The sequence below is a fragment of the Mustela erminea genome, chromosome 15, assembly GCF_009829155.1.
Source record: "Mustela erminea isolate mMusErm1 chromosome 15, mMusErm1.Pri, whole genome shotgun sequence".
Lineage (NCBI taxonomy): Eukaryota > Metazoa > Chordata > Mammalia > Carnivora > Mustelidae > Mustela > Mustela erminea.
The window spans coordinates 66647984-66666382 of NC_045628.1; the positions used below are offsets into that span (position 1 = coordinate 66647984).

The window sequence follows — 18399 nt, forward strand, 5'->3', positions numbered from 1 at the left end:
TTGAGTAGACTTGAGATTTTTCTGGGCCCTTTGGGCCTGTCAACACGTGGAGGACGACAGGCTTGCAGACAGAGTGGGTCAAGCATAGGACCCCAGAGGCAGAGTCCTGAAGCCAGAACCCCACCCCTGCCATGCAGCCCCTGGGAAGAGCGGCTGCAGCAGGTCCCTCCAACCCCGCCTGGTTTGGTCTCCCCGGGTCCCAGGAGCCCATGCTTTGACATGACACACGTGTGTCTGGCTCTGTAGCCTCAGACGTCACAGCAGTTCCCAGATGGGCCCGAGTGCAGGAGGGACCGGCTTCTTGTTTATCCTGGGCCATCTATCTAGGTCAGCACTGGCTCCACACCAAGCTCAGGTGACCGCTCCCCACCAGGCCCGGAGGGTCTCGCCACAGCCTGGCAATCAGAGGCTGTGTTCCATGCCTCCTGGTTTTCTTTCTTCCAGTACCCCCTGGCCAGCTGGGGGGAACAAGGCCCCTGCACCTCCTGCCTCATGCAGAGCTATCCCAACCTAACAGGTGTCCTCCAAAAGGGCACGTCATGCTAGAGTGCCTTCTAGGTGACAGCATGGTGGCTTTAAGAGGTCGAGTCACCTGCTTGAGGTCACGTGTCCTGCGAGGAGCTGCACAGGGGCAGAACCCGGGTCTGCCCTCGGTGGCAGCAGGCAGCCAGCATGCGGGATACCGCTCAGCAGTGTGCAAAGAGCACGCTGCCTGGTTCTCTGCAAACCTTACGACATGATCACCCCTGCTGTCGTCACCTTTCTGTGGGGAAGAAATGGAAGCTCGGAGAGCACGCAGACCAGTGGTGACCCGGTCTCACAAGCAAATCCTCTAAATCAAATCCTGGGCTTTGTTTAAAAACCGAACCTTGCTAGAGATTTCTTTTGGTCAAGGAGCGTCTGATTCCTTCGACAAAGCAGAGACCCCACTAGGACTATCCTAGTGCAATCCAAGTTTAAAACTGAGCGGTGATGCACCGGCAGCTTGCTGAAGTCCTACCTAAAGGCCTAGAGGCCTCTGGAAGAGCGTGCGGGTGTCTGATAAGCTGAAAGTGTCGGGAACCCTGTTTTATGCTCAAATTCCTAACTGTCTGCCTCCGAGGGTCCATCTCTTTTCCTTACTTCCCCGCGCACGGGGATTTTCTTGGTATCAGGAACTAGAACAGTGACATCGTGGGGATTCATGATGTGTCAGGCCCCCAACGTCATCCTCCTGTTTCGTCACAGAGCAGTCAGGTGCTGTTGGCCGTGGTCACAGCAGAGCACAGGGGGCCTAGGGAGGTTGGTGGCCTCCCGAAGTCCCTGTAACGAGCCACCATCATGGGGTCTGAGCAAAGCTTTTCATGTGTGACCTACATGGTCTCCTTTGCAAACAGGTGCCCATTTCCAAGGCACCTAATTCACAGGATGTTGTTGGGGGGACTTCTGTCCTTGGGAGGGGACCTGATTGTTTCTGTGTCTGACTGCACGGCGGCTCACGAGCACCCTGCTTGCCGCCTGGATGCCACGTCTGCATGCCACTGCCCCGATACCTCCCGGAAACCCGTCCCACAACCTCCTGCTGCAGTCTTGCATCCTCCGTCCTCCCCATCATGGACAGCCTCTCCCTTCCCCCAAATGACTCACAACCGCCCTTCTCCTCTGGACGGTTCCAAAGGGACATGGGTGGAGCCTCCCCCAGCAGAGGCTATTTGGGTCAGCGGCATCAGGATCTGTGTACAACCAGCTGCCTGGTTCGGGACAGGGGAGACGGCAACGCACCTGGCCGCCGCTCTACTGGTTAAGCCTCAGAAAAGCCCATGAGGCTGTCTTTCGGTGACAAGGACTGTCCGGCAAAGCCGCCACACAGACAGGCTTGGAAAGATGCAGGTGTGTATTTCCATAGGTTTTTAAATTACCTGACTGCAAGAGAGAGGTAAGGGTGGGTGGCCATCCAGACCACGAGGGACTGTCCCTGAGAGACACACCACAGAGCCCCTGCGGGTGCAGAGTCTGCTTACACACTCAGTCACCGCGGATGACCTCATCTTCACTTAAGTCCATTTGTCTCAGAGCAGAGACGACGGTCGTGGGGACCTGCATGCCTCCCCATGTCTTGTGCACAATCTTCATCCTACCCTCTGTCCCGGAGCTGGCCTCCCTGGAACAAACTGTGGCCTCCCAGCGCCTCTGGCTGCTGGAGGGTTCGGCCAGCGGGGGCCCTGGGGAGCACAGGAAGGGAGGAGGGTGCGGTGAGAGTATTTCTTCCTGGACTTGGCTTGAGCTGTGCCCCTTGACCCCCGGCACTGCTCCCTCGAGGTGGCATCTGGGCATGACCCATTTACGCTCAGCTCTTGAGTCCTGACACCAGCACCACCTCCTAAATCAGGGCCTTTCCTACCAGGGATCGGGTGATACTTCCTCACCAGGTCACAGAGGGCTTCGAACATACAATGTGTATGGCCAACAGTGTTCGAGGCGTGGCTGACTGTGGTCTATCCCTCAACAGCTGTGTCCCCTTAGCTAACTCCAAGGGCAACACTCTGCATGGAGAAGCTCAGATAATCATTTACCCCATTTAAAACAGGGCTCAGATTCTTGGCTAGAAAAAGTCATCCTCGTAAAACTGCCACTTCCTCTTAAGTCAGTCTGTAAACTTTAGGTACTCCCAACAAGAATGGTAAAATGATCTTTTAAATTTGGAATTTAGCTTATGCAAAGTTTATAAGGAAAAATTAAACATCAAGCATAGAAGAAAGTCTAGAATGGAAGGAAGTCTACCTCTATTAGGTATTAAAACAGTTATAAAGCCACAATAATTAAAACAGTACAGAACTTGTGCGCAAGAATACAGATACGTGACATAGAACAGAAAGTTCAGGAATCATTCTAAATGTAGGAATTTAGTGCAGATACAATATTCATCTGTAAGATTGGAACAGTGGAAGGGCCATCTAGAAAAAAATCAAGTTCTAGCTCCTCTTGTCACAGGGATAAATTCTAAATGGAATAATGTTCGTAATTAAGCATTTAACATGATATTCCTTAAGTATATACTCTAATATATTATTTATATAATCTTACATAAATATGGTAAATCTAGCCATTTGTTTTATTTTTATTTTGGTTGCCTATTTATGCCATATATCTTAATGGTATCTTAATATTTTAACATTATGATAACATTATAAATACAATATTTTTATACACCCACAGACATTCTGCAAAAGACAATGAAGAATTCCAATATAATGTGACTGGAGACAGGCTATTGAATTGTAATCCAGAAGCCATAAGTCTTTTGAATAATAAACTTAGTTACATTAAAGGGAAAAAAAAGCTTATATGCTAAAAAAAATCATGATTAACAAAATCAAACAAAAAATAATAAGGAAAAATACTCAGATCCTAAACATCATGTATAAACTTCTCTAGTAAATAAATGACAGCTCCATAGAAAAATGCCTCAAAACCCAAACATGGCCACATTGTTCCAAACCCAGGAAAGAAGAGCGATGTATGTATCAAGCTTTTCTTTTCACGATGTTTCTTACTTACAAAAGGTAGTAAAGGGTTAGAGGGATGAATACCATAAACCGACAGACTGCAAAAATATGCCATTTTTGGCATCATAATTTTATATGATATGAGGAATGAGAGTACTTTATTTGAATATTTTGATTGGTCATAAGATTTGTCCGGCTCACTTTGCTCAGAATTTACTTACTGAGCCATGGAAATGTATACCTTCAGTCCCCTGGGAGGTCCCGGACCCTCCACGGCCCCTAAGAGCTGCAGGGTGGGGGCTGGGCGCCTTTCTAGCCTTTTCTCTGTCAGGCCCTGGGTGCAGGCTGCTCCCGGCGCAGGGAGTTCTCATCTCACCTCACCCAAGGACACACCCTTCCCAGGTTGACCCACATCCCTCTTTGTTTTCTGAAGGGAATACTAGCAAACAGGATCCAGCTGCATTCACGTGGTAGACTCACAGCCAAGCATAGGAGGGTTGGGGGGTTGTGCGTCTGGAGGGCTCTCCTGGTGGGGAATCTGACTCTTGATCTCGGGATTGTGAGTTTGAGGCCCCCATTGTGTGTAGAGATTATTAATTAAAAAAAAAAAAAGAGTAGAAGATTAGTTTAACATCGGAGAGTCAGGGACTCAATCAGTGGTCAGCTGAGCTGCGTGAACAGAATGGTGCATACGGGTACAGCACAGGAAGATTGAAAATCAGACCGTGGGAAAAGATCATGCAAACGTTCATGAGAAGGAAGCTGGCAAAACCATATTAATAATGGACAAAATAAACTTTAGGGCAAAAAGCATCATTACAGAGAAAAGGGGGTCATCTTGTAATGAGGAAGGTTCAAATCATGAGAACATTCAAAGGAGCAGAGGTATCCATGCATTTTTTTTGGCTTGAATATTTTCAATCAAAGGGCAGAAAAATATCATTTTCATTGGAAATACTTTAGTGCATTTAGTGCATAAAAACGTGACAAATATAGTTATATGAAAACTACAATATCTTATACTCAACAAAATTAATAATTTCTTAATATCATATAATACCCATTTTTAAGAAAAGATTGTATTTATTTGAGAGAGAGAGCACGCACAAGTGGGGGGGAGGGGCAGAGGGAGAGGGGAAGCAGACTCTCCAATGAGCTGGGAGCCCGATGTGGGGCTCAATCCCAGGACCCTGGGATATGACCTGAGCTGAAGGCAGATGCTTCACTGACTGAGCCACCCAGGCGACCCACCCAATTTTTAAAATTTAAATTCCAGTATGGCTAATATACAGTATAATATTAGTTTCAGGTGTACAATGTAGTAATTCATCACTTCCATACATCACCCCATGCTCCTCAGGACAGGTGCACTCCTTAATCCCCATCGCCTCTTCCACCCATCCCCCGCCACCTTCCCTCTGGTGACTGTCAGTTCTCTGCAATTAAGAGTGTGTTTCTTGGTTTGCCTCTCTTCCCCCAGCCCATGCTTGTTTGTGTTTTATTTCTTCAAGTCCACCTATGAGGGAAACCATATGGTATTTGTCTTTCTCTGATTTATTTCGCTCAGCATCATACTCTCGTAGCTCCACCCCTGTTGTTGCAAATGGCATGTAATACCCATCTTATGTTCATTTTCTCCCAGTTGTCTCCAAAATGTCCCAGTTTGTTCAAATTGGATCCAAAGAAGATCCAAACATCCAAAGATTTTATTTATTTATTTGACACAGAGAGATAGTGAGAGAGGGAACATAAGCAGGGAGAGTGGGAGAGGGAGAAGCAGGCTTCCCGCTGAGTAGGGAGCCCGATGCGGAGCTCCATCCCAGGACCCTGGGATCATGACCTGAGCCGAAGACAGACGCTTAATGACTGAGTCACCCAGGTACCCCTGTATTTGATTTTTTAGAAAGATTTTATTTTTAAGCAATCTTTATACCCAACGTGGGGCTTGAACTCACAACACTGAGATCAAGAGTTGCACGCTTACCAACTGAGCCAGCCAGGAGCCCCAGCATAGTATTTGATTACTAGGTTTCTTAACTATGTTTAGATCTCTAACAGCCTTGTCCTCACCCCCTTTCCCCCCACGACATTGATTCGTCTATCATTTGTACTGTAGAATTTCCACATTTGGGAGCCGGCTCATGGTGTCATTGAACTTGTGTCTCTGGCCCAGTGGCTCGACTGGGGGAGGTTTTGCCTCCCAGGGAACATCTGGGAATGTCGGGGCATTTTCAGTTGCCATGACTACACAGTGCTCTTGGCATTAAGTAAGGGAGGGCGGGACTTGAGATGCATTTAAACGTCCTGTGATACACAGAACAGGGCTCAAGGGGGCAGCAGAGACCACCAGCTGCCTCGGCCAGCCCCCCGTGGCTCTGGTACCTTCCAGGATGGATCCCTCACTCCAGAACATTGTTGCTTGCAGCTGGCAGTTCAGCCAGCTGGAACCTCAGCTGGTGTAAGAGGCCACATGCCGTTCACAGATGCAGGGAGGAGCAGGGGCTGTCCCTGGTGTCTCTGGCCCTTGTTCTCTGGGGCTGAAAGAAAAGCGTCTCACTGCCAGACTAGCAGCCGGAGCCCAGCAGCCGGGTGGGGACGCTGTTGAGAAAGCAGCCTCCCCCAGTTCAACCCTCCAGGTGCATTCCCCACATTTGCAAGTGATCCTTCACCTCTTTAAACCCAGCAATCGCACTACTGGGTATTTGCCCCAAAGATACGAATGTAGTGATCCGAAGGGGCACTTGTACCCCAATGATTATAGCAACAATGTCCACAATAGCCAAACTATGGAAAAATCCCAGATATCTCTGGACAGATGATGGATAAAGAAGACGTGGTGTATGTACAACGGAATAGTACTCAGCCATCAAAAAGAATGAAATCTTGCCATTTGCAATGACGTGAATGGAACTGGAGGGTATTACACTGAGCGAAGTAAGTCAACCAGAGAAAGACAATTATTATGTGATTTCACTCATGTGTGGAATTTAAGAAACTAAACAGATGAACATCGGGGAAAGGAAGGAAAATAAAATAAGACAAAATCAGAGAGGGAGATAAAACCACAAGAGACCTTGTAACTCTAGCACACAAACTGAGTATTGCTGGAGGGGAAGGGTGTGGGGGGGATAGGGTAATCAGGTGATGGACATTAAGGAGGGTATGGGTGTAATGAGCACTGGGTGTTCTATGCAACCGATGAATCACTAAATTCCACCCCTGAAACTAACACCATATATCAAATGGACTGACCTGAAAAAAGTGTCAGTATAGCATCTTAGAAGAACACATGGGCTTTTGGGGAGGATGGACCTAGGTTCAAATCCTCTTCTGCTACTTAGGAGCCAAGCAAGGCCGCTGCCTTTCCTCCTCTGGGACACATGGTTGGTGACGGCTGGTGTTGCACAGGGTCGTTGTTGGGAGAACAGGAAAGGGTGCAAGCAAAGGGCTCAGCAGGAGGCTCGGCCTGTGGTGTGAGGGTGTGTGTGTGTGCGTAACCATGAGGGGGTACCCCTCACTTGCTCCTGGGGGACTTGGTCCACCTCCAGGACTGATGCTATGTTCAGTTCAGCAGGAGCCTGTCTCCTCCTGATGAGTGTAGTTGGGTTGAGCACAGAGTGCAGCTCTGTGCTGCCACCCCCCAACCCCCGTGTCAGACGAGCAAAGACCTGTGGGAAAGTAAGTGACTTCTCCAAGTGACTGAGAGGATCGGGCTGAAATCCGGGTCTACTCTGGGTCTGAGGCTCTTAGGCGCCACATCAAAGCTACTATTTCTAGATACTTCCAGGCTTCTCCCAGCCCTTTCTAGTTTGTCTTGTTTTCCGTCATACATGCAAACCTTTTCAGACACTCACACTAGACATAGGAGCCCTGGATACAGGTGCACTTAAATTCCTCTCATTTTACCTATGTGGGGCATGATTGTATTCTGTCTCCTCCTAATCAAAGGGTGCAAGACACAAAGCTCGAGTCTAACTCCTGTGTTTGGTGAGTTATTCATTCAACACACATACCCTGAGCATGTGTTATGTGTCCAGCGCTGGGCCACAGTGAAGGGGTTTGAGAAACGGGGCAGAGACTCAAGGAGGAACAGTGCGGTTTCCGTGTACTAAGGGTGGATGGAGGGCCACGGCGGAGTGGGGAGGGAGCAGGTGCTCTGGTTCTGGTTAGAGGGGGCTCAGAGAAGCTTTCTCCCTGTTAGTTCTGCCTGGAGAGCCCGTGATGGGGGCGTTCTGGAATCCAGGAGTGAGGGTCCTGGAGCCGCCCCCAGGAGCCCACAGCGCTCAAAGATCCAAGGCTCTGGGGACGGGATTCCCAGTGTATGCTACCCCCCCCCCCGCCTGCTGGGGGATTTTGTGTTTGACTGTCACTGTTCAAAACTGGATTCAAGGTAATTTTTTTTTTAAGATTTTATTTATTTATTTGATAGACACACAGCAAGAGAGGGAATACAGCAGGAGGAGTGGGAGAGGGAGAAGCAGGGTTCCCGCTGAGTGGGGAGCCTGACATGGGACTCGATCCCACGACCCGGGGAGCATGATCTGAGCTGAAGGTAGACGCTTAAAGACAGAGCCACCCCGGCGCCCCTAAAGATAATTCTTGATTCATGACATGCTCTCATCATTAGTCTGTGCATGGCTCTCTTTAATTATTTAATTATTAATAGTATAATGAACTCCTCTGTGTCCCTTCCCCCGTCCAAGAGCATCATGAAAACTTCAATCTCTGTCCACTTTCCCCCTTGTCCCAGCTCCCCCTCTTGAAGATGGAAAGGCCCTCTGCTCTGAGCTTTGTGCTTATCTTTCCTTTCTGGTGTGTTTGTTTGTGTGTTTATTTTTAAACATTTTATTTATTTATTTATTTTTAAAGATTTTATGTATTTATTCGACAGAGAAAACACAGCGAGAGAGGGAATACAAGCAGGGAGAGTGGGAGAGGGAGAAGCAGGCTTCCCACCAAGCAGGGAGCCCGATGTGGGGCTTGAGCCCACCACTCCGAGGTCAAGTGTTGCACGCTCCATGGACTGAGCCAGCCAGGCGCTCCTACTGAGTTTTGATTTGTATATTCGGATGTATGTGTTTCCCCCCAACATTCAAAGTTGCCCCACAAAGATGGGAAGAAGCTTTCAGAAACGCAGGTAAGAGCCAATAGGCACCCCTTGGAGCTGAGCCTGCAGCTTCCTGAGTGTATCTCATAGGAAACCTGTAGACCATGCTTCTTACTGAAGGATCCCTGAGTGATGATGACGGTTCAAGAAAGCATGTTGTGTTTACGGGTCATTGTGTCACGGAGCACCCTGGAGGGCACAAGTCCCCAGTTAGGGCATGGGCTCCACCGCCAGGGAGCAGCACAGCCTCCCACAGTGAAACACGGGGGTGCGGCCATGCCCCAGCATCCGCATCTGTGGCAGTGGTGAGGGGCTCCACACCAGGGGCAGGGCACAAACATCATGCCCCACACAGCCAATCCCATAGCCTGGTCGGCCATAAAGGGCCTGGGCGCCTCCCTCCAAACAGTGAGCCAGGTCAGTCAGATTCTCTCCTGGGAGCCTGGGCTGAGTAACAGGAAGGATTATTGGCTAGTTAGCAGTGCGAGCTGCCCTTGACAAGCCCGGAGACAGAGCTGGAGCTGGAGAGGCCTCGGAGTGAGGGACAAAGGCCTCCTGACGACAGCCACGTGAGTGTGCCATCTTGGATGTGACTCTCCTGCCCTGGTCAGGCCTTCGGTTGAGGACAGCCCCCGGCTGACATCGGCCCCAAGAAAAACTCTAAGGCCAGAACTACCCAGCTAAGCTACACCTGACTTCCTTATGCACAAAAATTGTAAGATTATAAATATTCATTGTTCTAGGTCACTAGGCTTGGGGTAACTCCTTAGCAGCAATAGGCTGCTGATTTGTGTCACATTCGGTGGATGCTCACTAGCTCAGCCGGGTTCTTTAGCTACCTGATGGCCATACCACACATCTCCTGTCCTTATGCTGACCTGGGCTCACAGACACCATTTCTTACCTCTGCCCTCCAGATCTCCAACACCCGCACCCCATTCTTGCTCTCAGCTAATGTCCTCAATTCATTCTCCTGAGCGTAAATATTGCAGCCATGAGAAGAGAACATTTCACGGTGCCCTGTCACATCTCACGTGCACGCCTGCTGTCGGCTCTAATGGGGACGCATTGTCTGTGCTCTCAGCTCTAAACAGCCTCTTCCCCCTCAGCCTCTAGGTTGAGCCTAGTGGGCCTTTTACCCACTCAAGGACATCCCTCATGCAATTGTTTCTTTCTCTCCTTTTCCAGAAGGAAAGAGCGTTGACCTGTGTCCAAATGCTACAGGCAGTCGGGTAAGAGGCGGACGAGAAGTGAGCACTGGTTTTGGTGACATCAAACCTCATGGTCATGAGGGCCATCGGCCAGTGGTCTCTGCTGAGCGTCTGACCAAGTGACAAGAAGTGAGGCCGGGTGGGGAGAAGTTGGCTCCATGAGGGTCCCGCGCCTCTGATGGAACGGTGTTGTACTGAGAAAGGGAAGGAGGGGGCGGGGCTGTGGGGGCCGGAAACCCTGACACCTTTTGTGTGCCGAAGGAGGAGGTCCAGTGGGGAGATGGACGATGCACGGCAGCCATGGCCACCGGAGCCGTGGCCAGGGCAGCGGGGCCTGAGGGCAGGCAGTACGTGACACAGTGACACCCTGACAACAGGAATAAGAACACACAGGAGGCCGCCAGGCGACAGGCTGCTCTCTGAAGGATCACAGGATGAGGTTCAGTGGGCACAACTCCCATCTGCCGTGGTCCCTGGCCACTGCCCTACATGGCCATCACCAGCTCCTGCCTGGTTGTCAGCAGCGGCTTCCCAGCTCCAGAGAAGAGTTCCACACGTGGAGCCCTGCACGCCTTCCACCAGTCCCTGGACGTTGCCCGCGGCAGCTGCTCTGGAGTGCCAACACTCCTTCCAGGTGTTGTTTGCTCTGCCTGGTCCCACGTGCCCTCCTCACGGCTTCCATCAAGCCCCCCAGCCAGTTCAAGTCTCTTGTTCTTCAGGATCCAGCTGGAATGCCACCTCCTCCAGGAAGCCTTCCTCACCTCTATCCCCTCAGAATTGTCACTCCTTTCTCCAAGTGTTGCTCTGTCTTTCCCACACTGGTGTTCCTCATGGGCAGGAACAGTGCTTGTTTGTTCTTTTATCCTTCTGCCCAGTGTCTACTCTGCCCAGCAGCTTTGTGGGGCAGAGGCCACTCGAGTCAGTGAACTTCTTCTATCTCGGGTCAGGGCTCTCTGCTGCAGGCCGTGCAGGTCCTGTTTCATGGCAAGAACGTGGACATGAACATCAGGAGACCTGGGGTCAGCTCTGCCACTTGAGTGACTGTGGGCTAGCCTGACAATCCGGTCTACATGCAGACCTTCTGTGGGTCTCTGATCAGCCGTGGACCTGACATTCTATCCAGCCCAAGGCGTTCACAGCTTCACTCTGTCATAACGGGTCAGTGGGATCTGGGTTGGTTGCTGAGCTTGGCTGGGACCCTCCTGGGGGTGTTGTGAACCCCCAGACCAGGAGAGGGGTGAGCCCACACTCTGGACGCCCCTCCTGCTTGCTCATGCTAGTGCACAGGGTGTGGTCTTCCAGCTCAGGCACTCTTGGGCATGAGGGGATACTTGCTGTCCTGGGCAGGTGGGGTCTGGGGATTCCTTAGAGACTGCCAACGAGCACGTGGATCACAGTGGGTCTTCTCCATCCTACTATTTTCTTTTGAGAAGAAATTCACACACTCTAAAACTCACCAGTTAAAAGTACGCAGTTCTGGGGCGCCTGGATGGCGCAGTGGTTTGGGCTGCTGCCTTCGGCTCGGGTCATGACCTCAGGGTCCTGGGATCGAGCCCCGCATAGGGCTCTCTGCTCCGCAGGAAGCCTGCTTCCCTCTTTCTCTCTCTCTCTCTCTCTGCCTGCCTCTCTGCCTACTTGTGATCTCTGTCTGTCAAATAAATAAAATAAAATCTTTAAAAAAAAAAAAAAGTACGCAGTTCTGTGATTCTTGGCACCCTCGCTGTGCTGTGGGGCCGTCACTGACATCCAGCTCGGAAACACTTCCAGCACCCCAAAGAGAAACCTCATACCTGTTTGTAGTCAATCCCAGTTCCCCTGCCTGGCTAGCCCTTGACAACCAATACCTCCTCTCTATCTCTACAGATTTGCCTATTCTGGGTATTTCTCAAAACGTGAACCTCAGCAGCGCCTGACCTCAGAGTCACCCCTTACCTGCCTTAGAATTCCAAGGTGAGGAGGTCCAGGAGAGAGAGTGCTGCCTGCTCTCGCCCTCTCGTTCCTGAAGTTCTATTTGTGCACAACAGGAAGCTTGGCAAACTGTAACTGTCTGAAAAGCACATACTCAGGTCTTTAGGTGACTCACAGCCTTTGCTGAGGGGACAACACAACCCGGGTCCTTCTGTAGATCAAGCCCAGGGCTCTGGCTTGGCTGTGTGGCTCAGGTGCCATGAGGGGCGATCCTGCCCGGCCTCCTCAGCCTCTGGGACCCGGGGCTTCCAGGCAGGGAGCTGGAGGCTGCTCTTGTGGGTATCTGGGGTGTGAGGCTGTGCAGACATCTGTCCTGGTTGATGGAGCCCCCCAGGCACAGGCTGCTGTGGGATCATGGGGAGGCGTCTGCTGTCTCTGCAGGAGGGGCCCGTGATCAGAAGGCTCCTGACTCAGCGTGCCTTGCTTTCCCACCCGGGTAATGAGGGCTTGGATCTGTCTGCCAGGAGAAGGGCCTGATTTCACAGCTTCTGGATGTGACGAGGGGGGATTCAGGCGGGCAGGTGGAAGGAGGGCGCTCACCCTGCAAAATCCCTCATGGAGACAGAACATCACCAGCTGTGCTCACTGCTATGGAGGAAGGACTTGCTCGCTCCATCAGTCTGCCGGGGGTATGCCTGGAGGGGCGGGGGGAAGGGGACCTGGGGATAGAAATTCTGCGAGGTCCCCCCCTTCGTCCACAGACATCCCTACCTAAAGGTGTGCCGTCTCCAACCCCTGCATTCGCCAAATATGTGTTCAGTCCCCACTACACTCCGGGGGACTCTCGGGGCTCAAGAGAGACAGGGGCAAGGAGCAGAACACAGAACACAGACAGGTGTCTTTGTGGGGGTCAGAGTCCGGTGGGTGCAGGCGCGGCCAGGGCGTTGAAGCTCACTAGAGAGTGTGTCAGAGCGGGTGGGTTGTGGGGGGCGGGGTCTGGAGATCCTTTTCAGGGTCCCTTGGGGTGGGTGAGCAGAGGGTGCCCCACGTGGAAGCCCACATTCCTGGACCTGGAGCAAAGACAGGAGCAGGGACTAGAGGGAGGAAAGGGCCCGATGCTTAGGGTCTTACGGGCCACATCGCCCCCTCCCTCTGCATTCTCCTTGGAGCACTGGGCAGCCCCTAGCAGGGGAACAGCACGGCCAGATTTGTGTTTGAAATGAGCGCTCTGGGTGGAGTCAGACTGCTCCAGTGGGCTTCAGATCTTGGGCCATGGATTCAACACTGGGAGTAAGTATTTCCTTCCCATTCCCAAACAGAGCAGCTGGATTTCTCCTGGAGACCACGGCGCTCAGGAGAATGCTGTGTAGAAGGAATGGAGCTGTGGTTCTGTGGTTCTGGTTTTAAAGGAGGATGGGGCCACCAGGTGAGACCAGGGGCACGTCTAGGGGCTGGTGAAGTGGGACAGTGGACGCTGGGCTGATGGTGAATCCAGGGAAAGGGCCCGAGTGAGTGAAGTTGGGGCCCCGGCGGGGCTAGGCCTGCAGTGCATCTCTCTGATGCCAGCTTGGGCCTGGAGCTTCTGGTGAACCCAGAGAAACCATATTGTTCTGTGGACAGCTGGCTGCTTGTCCGGACCTGCCCAGCCCCCTAAGTGTTTTGTGCAGACTGTCCCTAACTCCAGGACCCACGTCAGACCCACTGACTGGTGAGGCCAGTCTCCCTGCAGAGACCCTGGGCGTCCTCCAGGTTCCCATGGCTGCTGGCATCTGTGGCCCGTGGCTGTGTGGCTTCAGTCTCTGTCTCTGTGGACACATTAGCTCTTCCTTGTTGTTGTCACACCCCCTCGCCCGCATCGTGGGAGGGAACTCGCGGCTGCAGTTAGGGCCACGATGATCTCCCCGTTTCAGGAGCACTGACGTGGTCATCTCTGCAAAGGTCCTTTTTCAACCTGTTACTTATAGGTTCCAGAGATTAGGTCCCGGGTCTTTGGGGGACCATTTTCCAGGCTGTCACATGCACTGAAGTTCAGAAATCCCTCATGTGCTCACTAGTGGTCGCTGGAGGACCAGGTGCGGTGGGGAGGGGGGGATGGGCGGGACAGGTCCTGGGAATGGGAGACACAGATGTCCAGTGATGAGTGAGTCATGGGGCCGGGAAGCACAGAGAGGGGAACACTGATGACAATACTGTGCTGATCTTGTTGTGCCATGGCAGGGGGTCACCACGCTCTCAGTGGGGAGCACAATGTCTAGAGTTGTTGAATCACTTGGTCTACACCTGAGACTGATGGACCGTTACAGGTCAACTACACTCCAATAGTCAACATTAGCAGAAAAATCACAGATGGGGTCCACATCCTTCCAGTAGACCAGGCCCCGGAAACTGGAGCCACGAGAAAGTCCCAGGTTACATTTCCTCTCTGGGAGGAGAGCCCATGACTCTGAGCCCTGGGCCTTCCCTTCCAGCCCCAATTCGCCAGGAACAGCCTCAACTGCCACGGACCACGGAGCCTTGCTGAGCCATACTCACGCTCCAGCTGGTCTGAGAGGAGGGTCCTACTATTATCTTCCATTTTAGGGAGGAGAACATTAAGGGGAAGGGAGGCTGCTCAAAATGACAGAGCTAATTACTGGTGGAGCTGGGCCAGAGACCCAAAAGCTTCGTTCACACTCGGAGCCGCCTTCTTGGGGGCTCACCCAGATCCTTCCTGCAGATCTCCGGTATCTCTGACTCCCTAGCAGATTAGGAATCAAACTTTCCTGGAAGGGAGGCAGAGCCCCAGCCCCTCACCCTCGTCCTGCTCAGAGCCACTGCCCCGGCTGGGATAGACACCTGCCTAAGCTGCTGGACCTGTCTTCCCATCTCGGCCACCGGGGCCAAGGGCAGGGAAGCTGGCCTTGCCTGGGGCAGGGATGGCTGCCATCCCAACAGATTTCTTAGGGAGGGGCTCTTTGAGGCTCCCAGCCTCCTAATTGTTTACTGAAGGGGAAGGTGGGTGAGATTCATTATCATGTGGGTACACATTTGCTTGCAGTGTGACTCACTTCCCTTGGGAGTGGGCCCTTGCATAAAGGGTGACGGCCGCCTGCGGCAGGTGTCGGACAACCCTGTGCCGCTCTGCCCCGCGTCTCCTGTGTCCCCCACGGAGCCCATGGCCATGTCAGCCCCGGTGGCCAGAGTAGCCCGGCGGCGGGCGGCCGCCGAAGGTCTTGGCTCCCACCAGAAAGCCATGAAGTACTTGGGCCAGGACTTTGAGAGCCTGAGGCGACAGTGCTTGGACTCAGGAGTCCTTTTTAAGGATCCAGAGTTCCCTGCGTGCCCATCTGCCTTGGGCTACAAGGATCTGGGGCCACACTCCCCGCAAACCCAAGGTGTTGTCTGGAAACGGCCCACGGTGAGTAGCCAGGCCTGCTCCTGGGTGTCAGATGGGACAGAGGGCTGTCGCTTCTTCAGGCAAATAGCTGAGGGAGAAATTCCCTCATTCTTTGAGGGAGAAATCATTCTTCCAGGTCCGTATTTTAGAATAGCTCCCCCGCCCCCTACCCTCGCCCTCCTTTAAAGTCTTTTTGGAGGAGCAAGAGACGGAGGGAAGAGCATTCCTGGACTTTGGAAGCAGACAAGTTAGATTTGAACCCCAGCTGGGCCTTCCTTGCACAGGTGACCTCTATGAGGCTCTCGTTTCTCCTCTGTGAAATGGTGCCCAAGGGCAGGGGATGGAGAACTGTCCTTCCCAAACCTCAGCCCATGGCCTCCTGCTCCATGACCCTTGTCACGTGGTCTGAGCTGCGGGATCAGAGCCCCTCTGCAGGGTGGGTGTGAGCCCAAGTGAATCAAGGGCTCTGTCCTGTGTCTGGTCCACAAAACGAGCCACAAGGGACTAGGCTTTGGAGCTCCTGGCCAGGCCCCTTTTGTCTCCTCAACCATGATGGGAAAACTGAGCTGTGGGACCTGTCTTCTTAACAGTGGCGGAAGAGGGAGCATGAGGACAGAAGGGCTCTTCAGATGTGGTCAGGACCACGGGCCGGCTCCAGCTACCTCTGCCCCTTTGCTGTGTTCCCCACCCGGTCTGCACACAGTTCCCATGGCTGGAAGGACCCCTCCACCCTCTGCCCTGCAGCCACCATGGCCCACCTTCCCATCCCCCTGAAACCTGTGTGGTTAATCTGAGGTGTGGGCAAAATCCAGACTGAGAATCAGTTTCAGATTCTTGCTTCAAGAGGTAGTTCAACGGGCAGGTGTGTTTTGTGCGGGGGGGTTGCCTGCACTGGTCGGGGGGTGGGGGGGCAGTGGTCAGGGAGATGTCAGGAGTGAGCTCTGGTCCTGACTCTGATGGAGATGGTGGGGAGACAGGCACATGGGTGAGGCGTGGACACCCTGGGAAGAAAGATGGAAGTGCTCCACGGGGACAACCACGAGCCATGGGATCCTGGGGTGTCAGGAGGCTGCAACCTAGTGGACCTGGAGCACCCCAAGGAGCCCGGGGCGGGAGACACAGGGATGAGGACACTCTGCTTGGCCCTAAGGAGATCACTTGCTCCATTGCGCTTTCCCTCCCCACTCTGTCTCTCCTCTCCTTCCTTCCTTTCCTTATTCTAATTGCGGTAGAACGCACTTAACGAAAGACCATCTAACCATGTTAAGTGTGTGCCAAGAGCATTTCCGCTGCTGCAGCTGTCCATCACCACCTCCAGAGCGTTTACACCCATTCATGAATCCAGGGGCCTGTGGGTTGCTTCCACCCGTTGGCTCTTACGTATCACGGTTTTACGAAGACGCTATTCAAATATCTCTTTGAGACCATGCTTTCGATTCTTCCGGGTGTCTGCAGAAGTGGAGTCACTGGATCATTTGGTGATTCTATCTTTGATTTTTTTTTTTTAAGGGATTCCTTTTTTTTTTTTTTTTTAAGATTTTATGTATTTATTTTGACAGAGAGAAATCACAAGTAGATGGAGAGGCAGGCAGAGAGAGAGAGAGAGAGAGGGAAACAGGCTCCCTGCTGAGCAGAGAGCCCGATGCGGGACTTGATCCCAGGACCCCGAGATCATGACCTGAGCTGAAGGCAGCGGCTTAACCCACTGAGCCACCCAGGCGCCCCTTTGATGTTTTTTTTTTAAAGAAACAAAATGCAGGGACACCTGGGTGCCTCAGTTGATTAAGCGTCTGCCTTTGGCTTAGGTCATGGTCTCAGGGTCCTGGGATTGAGCCCTGCATCAGGCTCTCTGCTCTGCAGGGAGCCTGCTTCTCCCTCTCTCTTTGCCTCTGTGCCTACTTGTGATCTCTGTCTGTCAAATAAATAAAATCTTAAAAAAAAAGAAACAAAATGCATTTTCTTGGTTTCTTTTTAAAGAAAGTTTAAAAAATCTTTTAAAAAAAGATTTTTATTTATTTATTTGACACAGTGAGAGAAGGAACACAAGCAAGGAGAGAAGGAGAAGCAGTTACTCCCTGCTGGGCAGAGAGCCTGATGTGGGACTCAATCCCAGGACCTGAGCCGAAGTCAGACGTTTAATGACTGAACCACCCAGGAGCCCCATTGATCTGTGTATCCCTGCTGATTAGCAATGTTGAGCATCTTTTCGTGGGTCTGTTGGCGATTTGGATGTCTTCTTTGGAGTATTGTCTATTCGAATCATTTGCTCATGTTTAAATGGGGTCATTGGCTTTTTTGTGTCCCCGGCTGCATTTGAGAGTGACACCTGACTTTGTTGGTCTCAGGGGACTTTACACCAGTGCTCCGATGGCCCTGCTTCTCACAAAGGTGTTAACTTTGACCTGTCCCGAGGGAAAAGCAGATGGGATCTGCTGAATATGTATGTGTGGATGCTTTTGCCCTCTTGATGATAGAATGAAGCTTGCTACTTAGATGTTTTCTGAAATCATAAACTTTGGCATCCTGCCCCTTCCAGGTGTTTTTGCCTATTTTTGCTCTACTTTTCTAAAAGATTAAAAAAATTATTTGAGAAAGGAAGAGGGAGAGAGGAAGCACAAGTGGGGGAGCAGACAGAAGGAGAAGCAGGTTCCCCATTGAGCAGGTAGCCTGAGTGGGACTTGATCCCAGGACTCTGGGATCAGGACCTGAGCCCAAGGCAAACACTTCACCAACTGAGCCACTCAGGTGCACCTATTTTTTTTTTCCTATTTTTTAAGCTGCTAAATGCAAGGTCTGCTTGGGCTCTTCTTCTAATGGTGGAAGACAGGTTGGCCCAGATTGAAGACCTCAGGGTCAAGCTTGGGATCTCATGACTCAACGGTGATGTTCTCAGTGGCACTGGGCAAGAACAGCGGCACTGTCGCAGACTCCACAGTGGTGTGTGAGACCAGCGGAGCTCTCCGCAGAGCCCTCTCCATTCTTGGCTTCCCCATTTCGCCATGTACACGGCCAGCCCGGGCCTGTGGTTTGAGGGCTGCCCGGTGTGCATGGGCCCAAGCATGGCCCAGTGGACGAGACTTTTCTCTGTGCATTTCTGTCATTTGATGAGTGCGTTGATCTTAAGGAGAAATGCAGAGAGGGGAGCAAGGTGGGTCAAGCACACCAAATGGACCCAGGAAGCAGCCAGCCTAGGTTAAGGGAGAGGTGGAGGGTATGACCGTTGGGAGATAAGGGTTCGGATAAGGGGACCAGCCTTTGTCGGAGGCGGCCGCCCTTCTTCCAGCCGCTGCTCTGGACTGATGAGCTGGGGAC

The 18399-nt window shown here is 52.1% G+C and overlaps 1 protein-coding gene across 1 annotated transcript in view; it reads left to right on the top strand.

Annotated features, from left to right (window-relative positions):
* Nucleotides 1–14834: 14834 nt before the first annotated feature.
* LOC116574092 (calpain-8-like) overlaps nucleotides 14835–18399 on the top strand; it is an 81529-nt gene continuing 77964 nt past the window's right edge. The window contains 1 exon segment of the mRNA XM_032314615.1: nucleotides 14835–15108. Within this exon segment, the coding sequence (XP_032170506.1) occupies nucleotides 14866–15108 (243 nt within the window). The 5' untranslated portion in view covers nucleotides 14835–14865.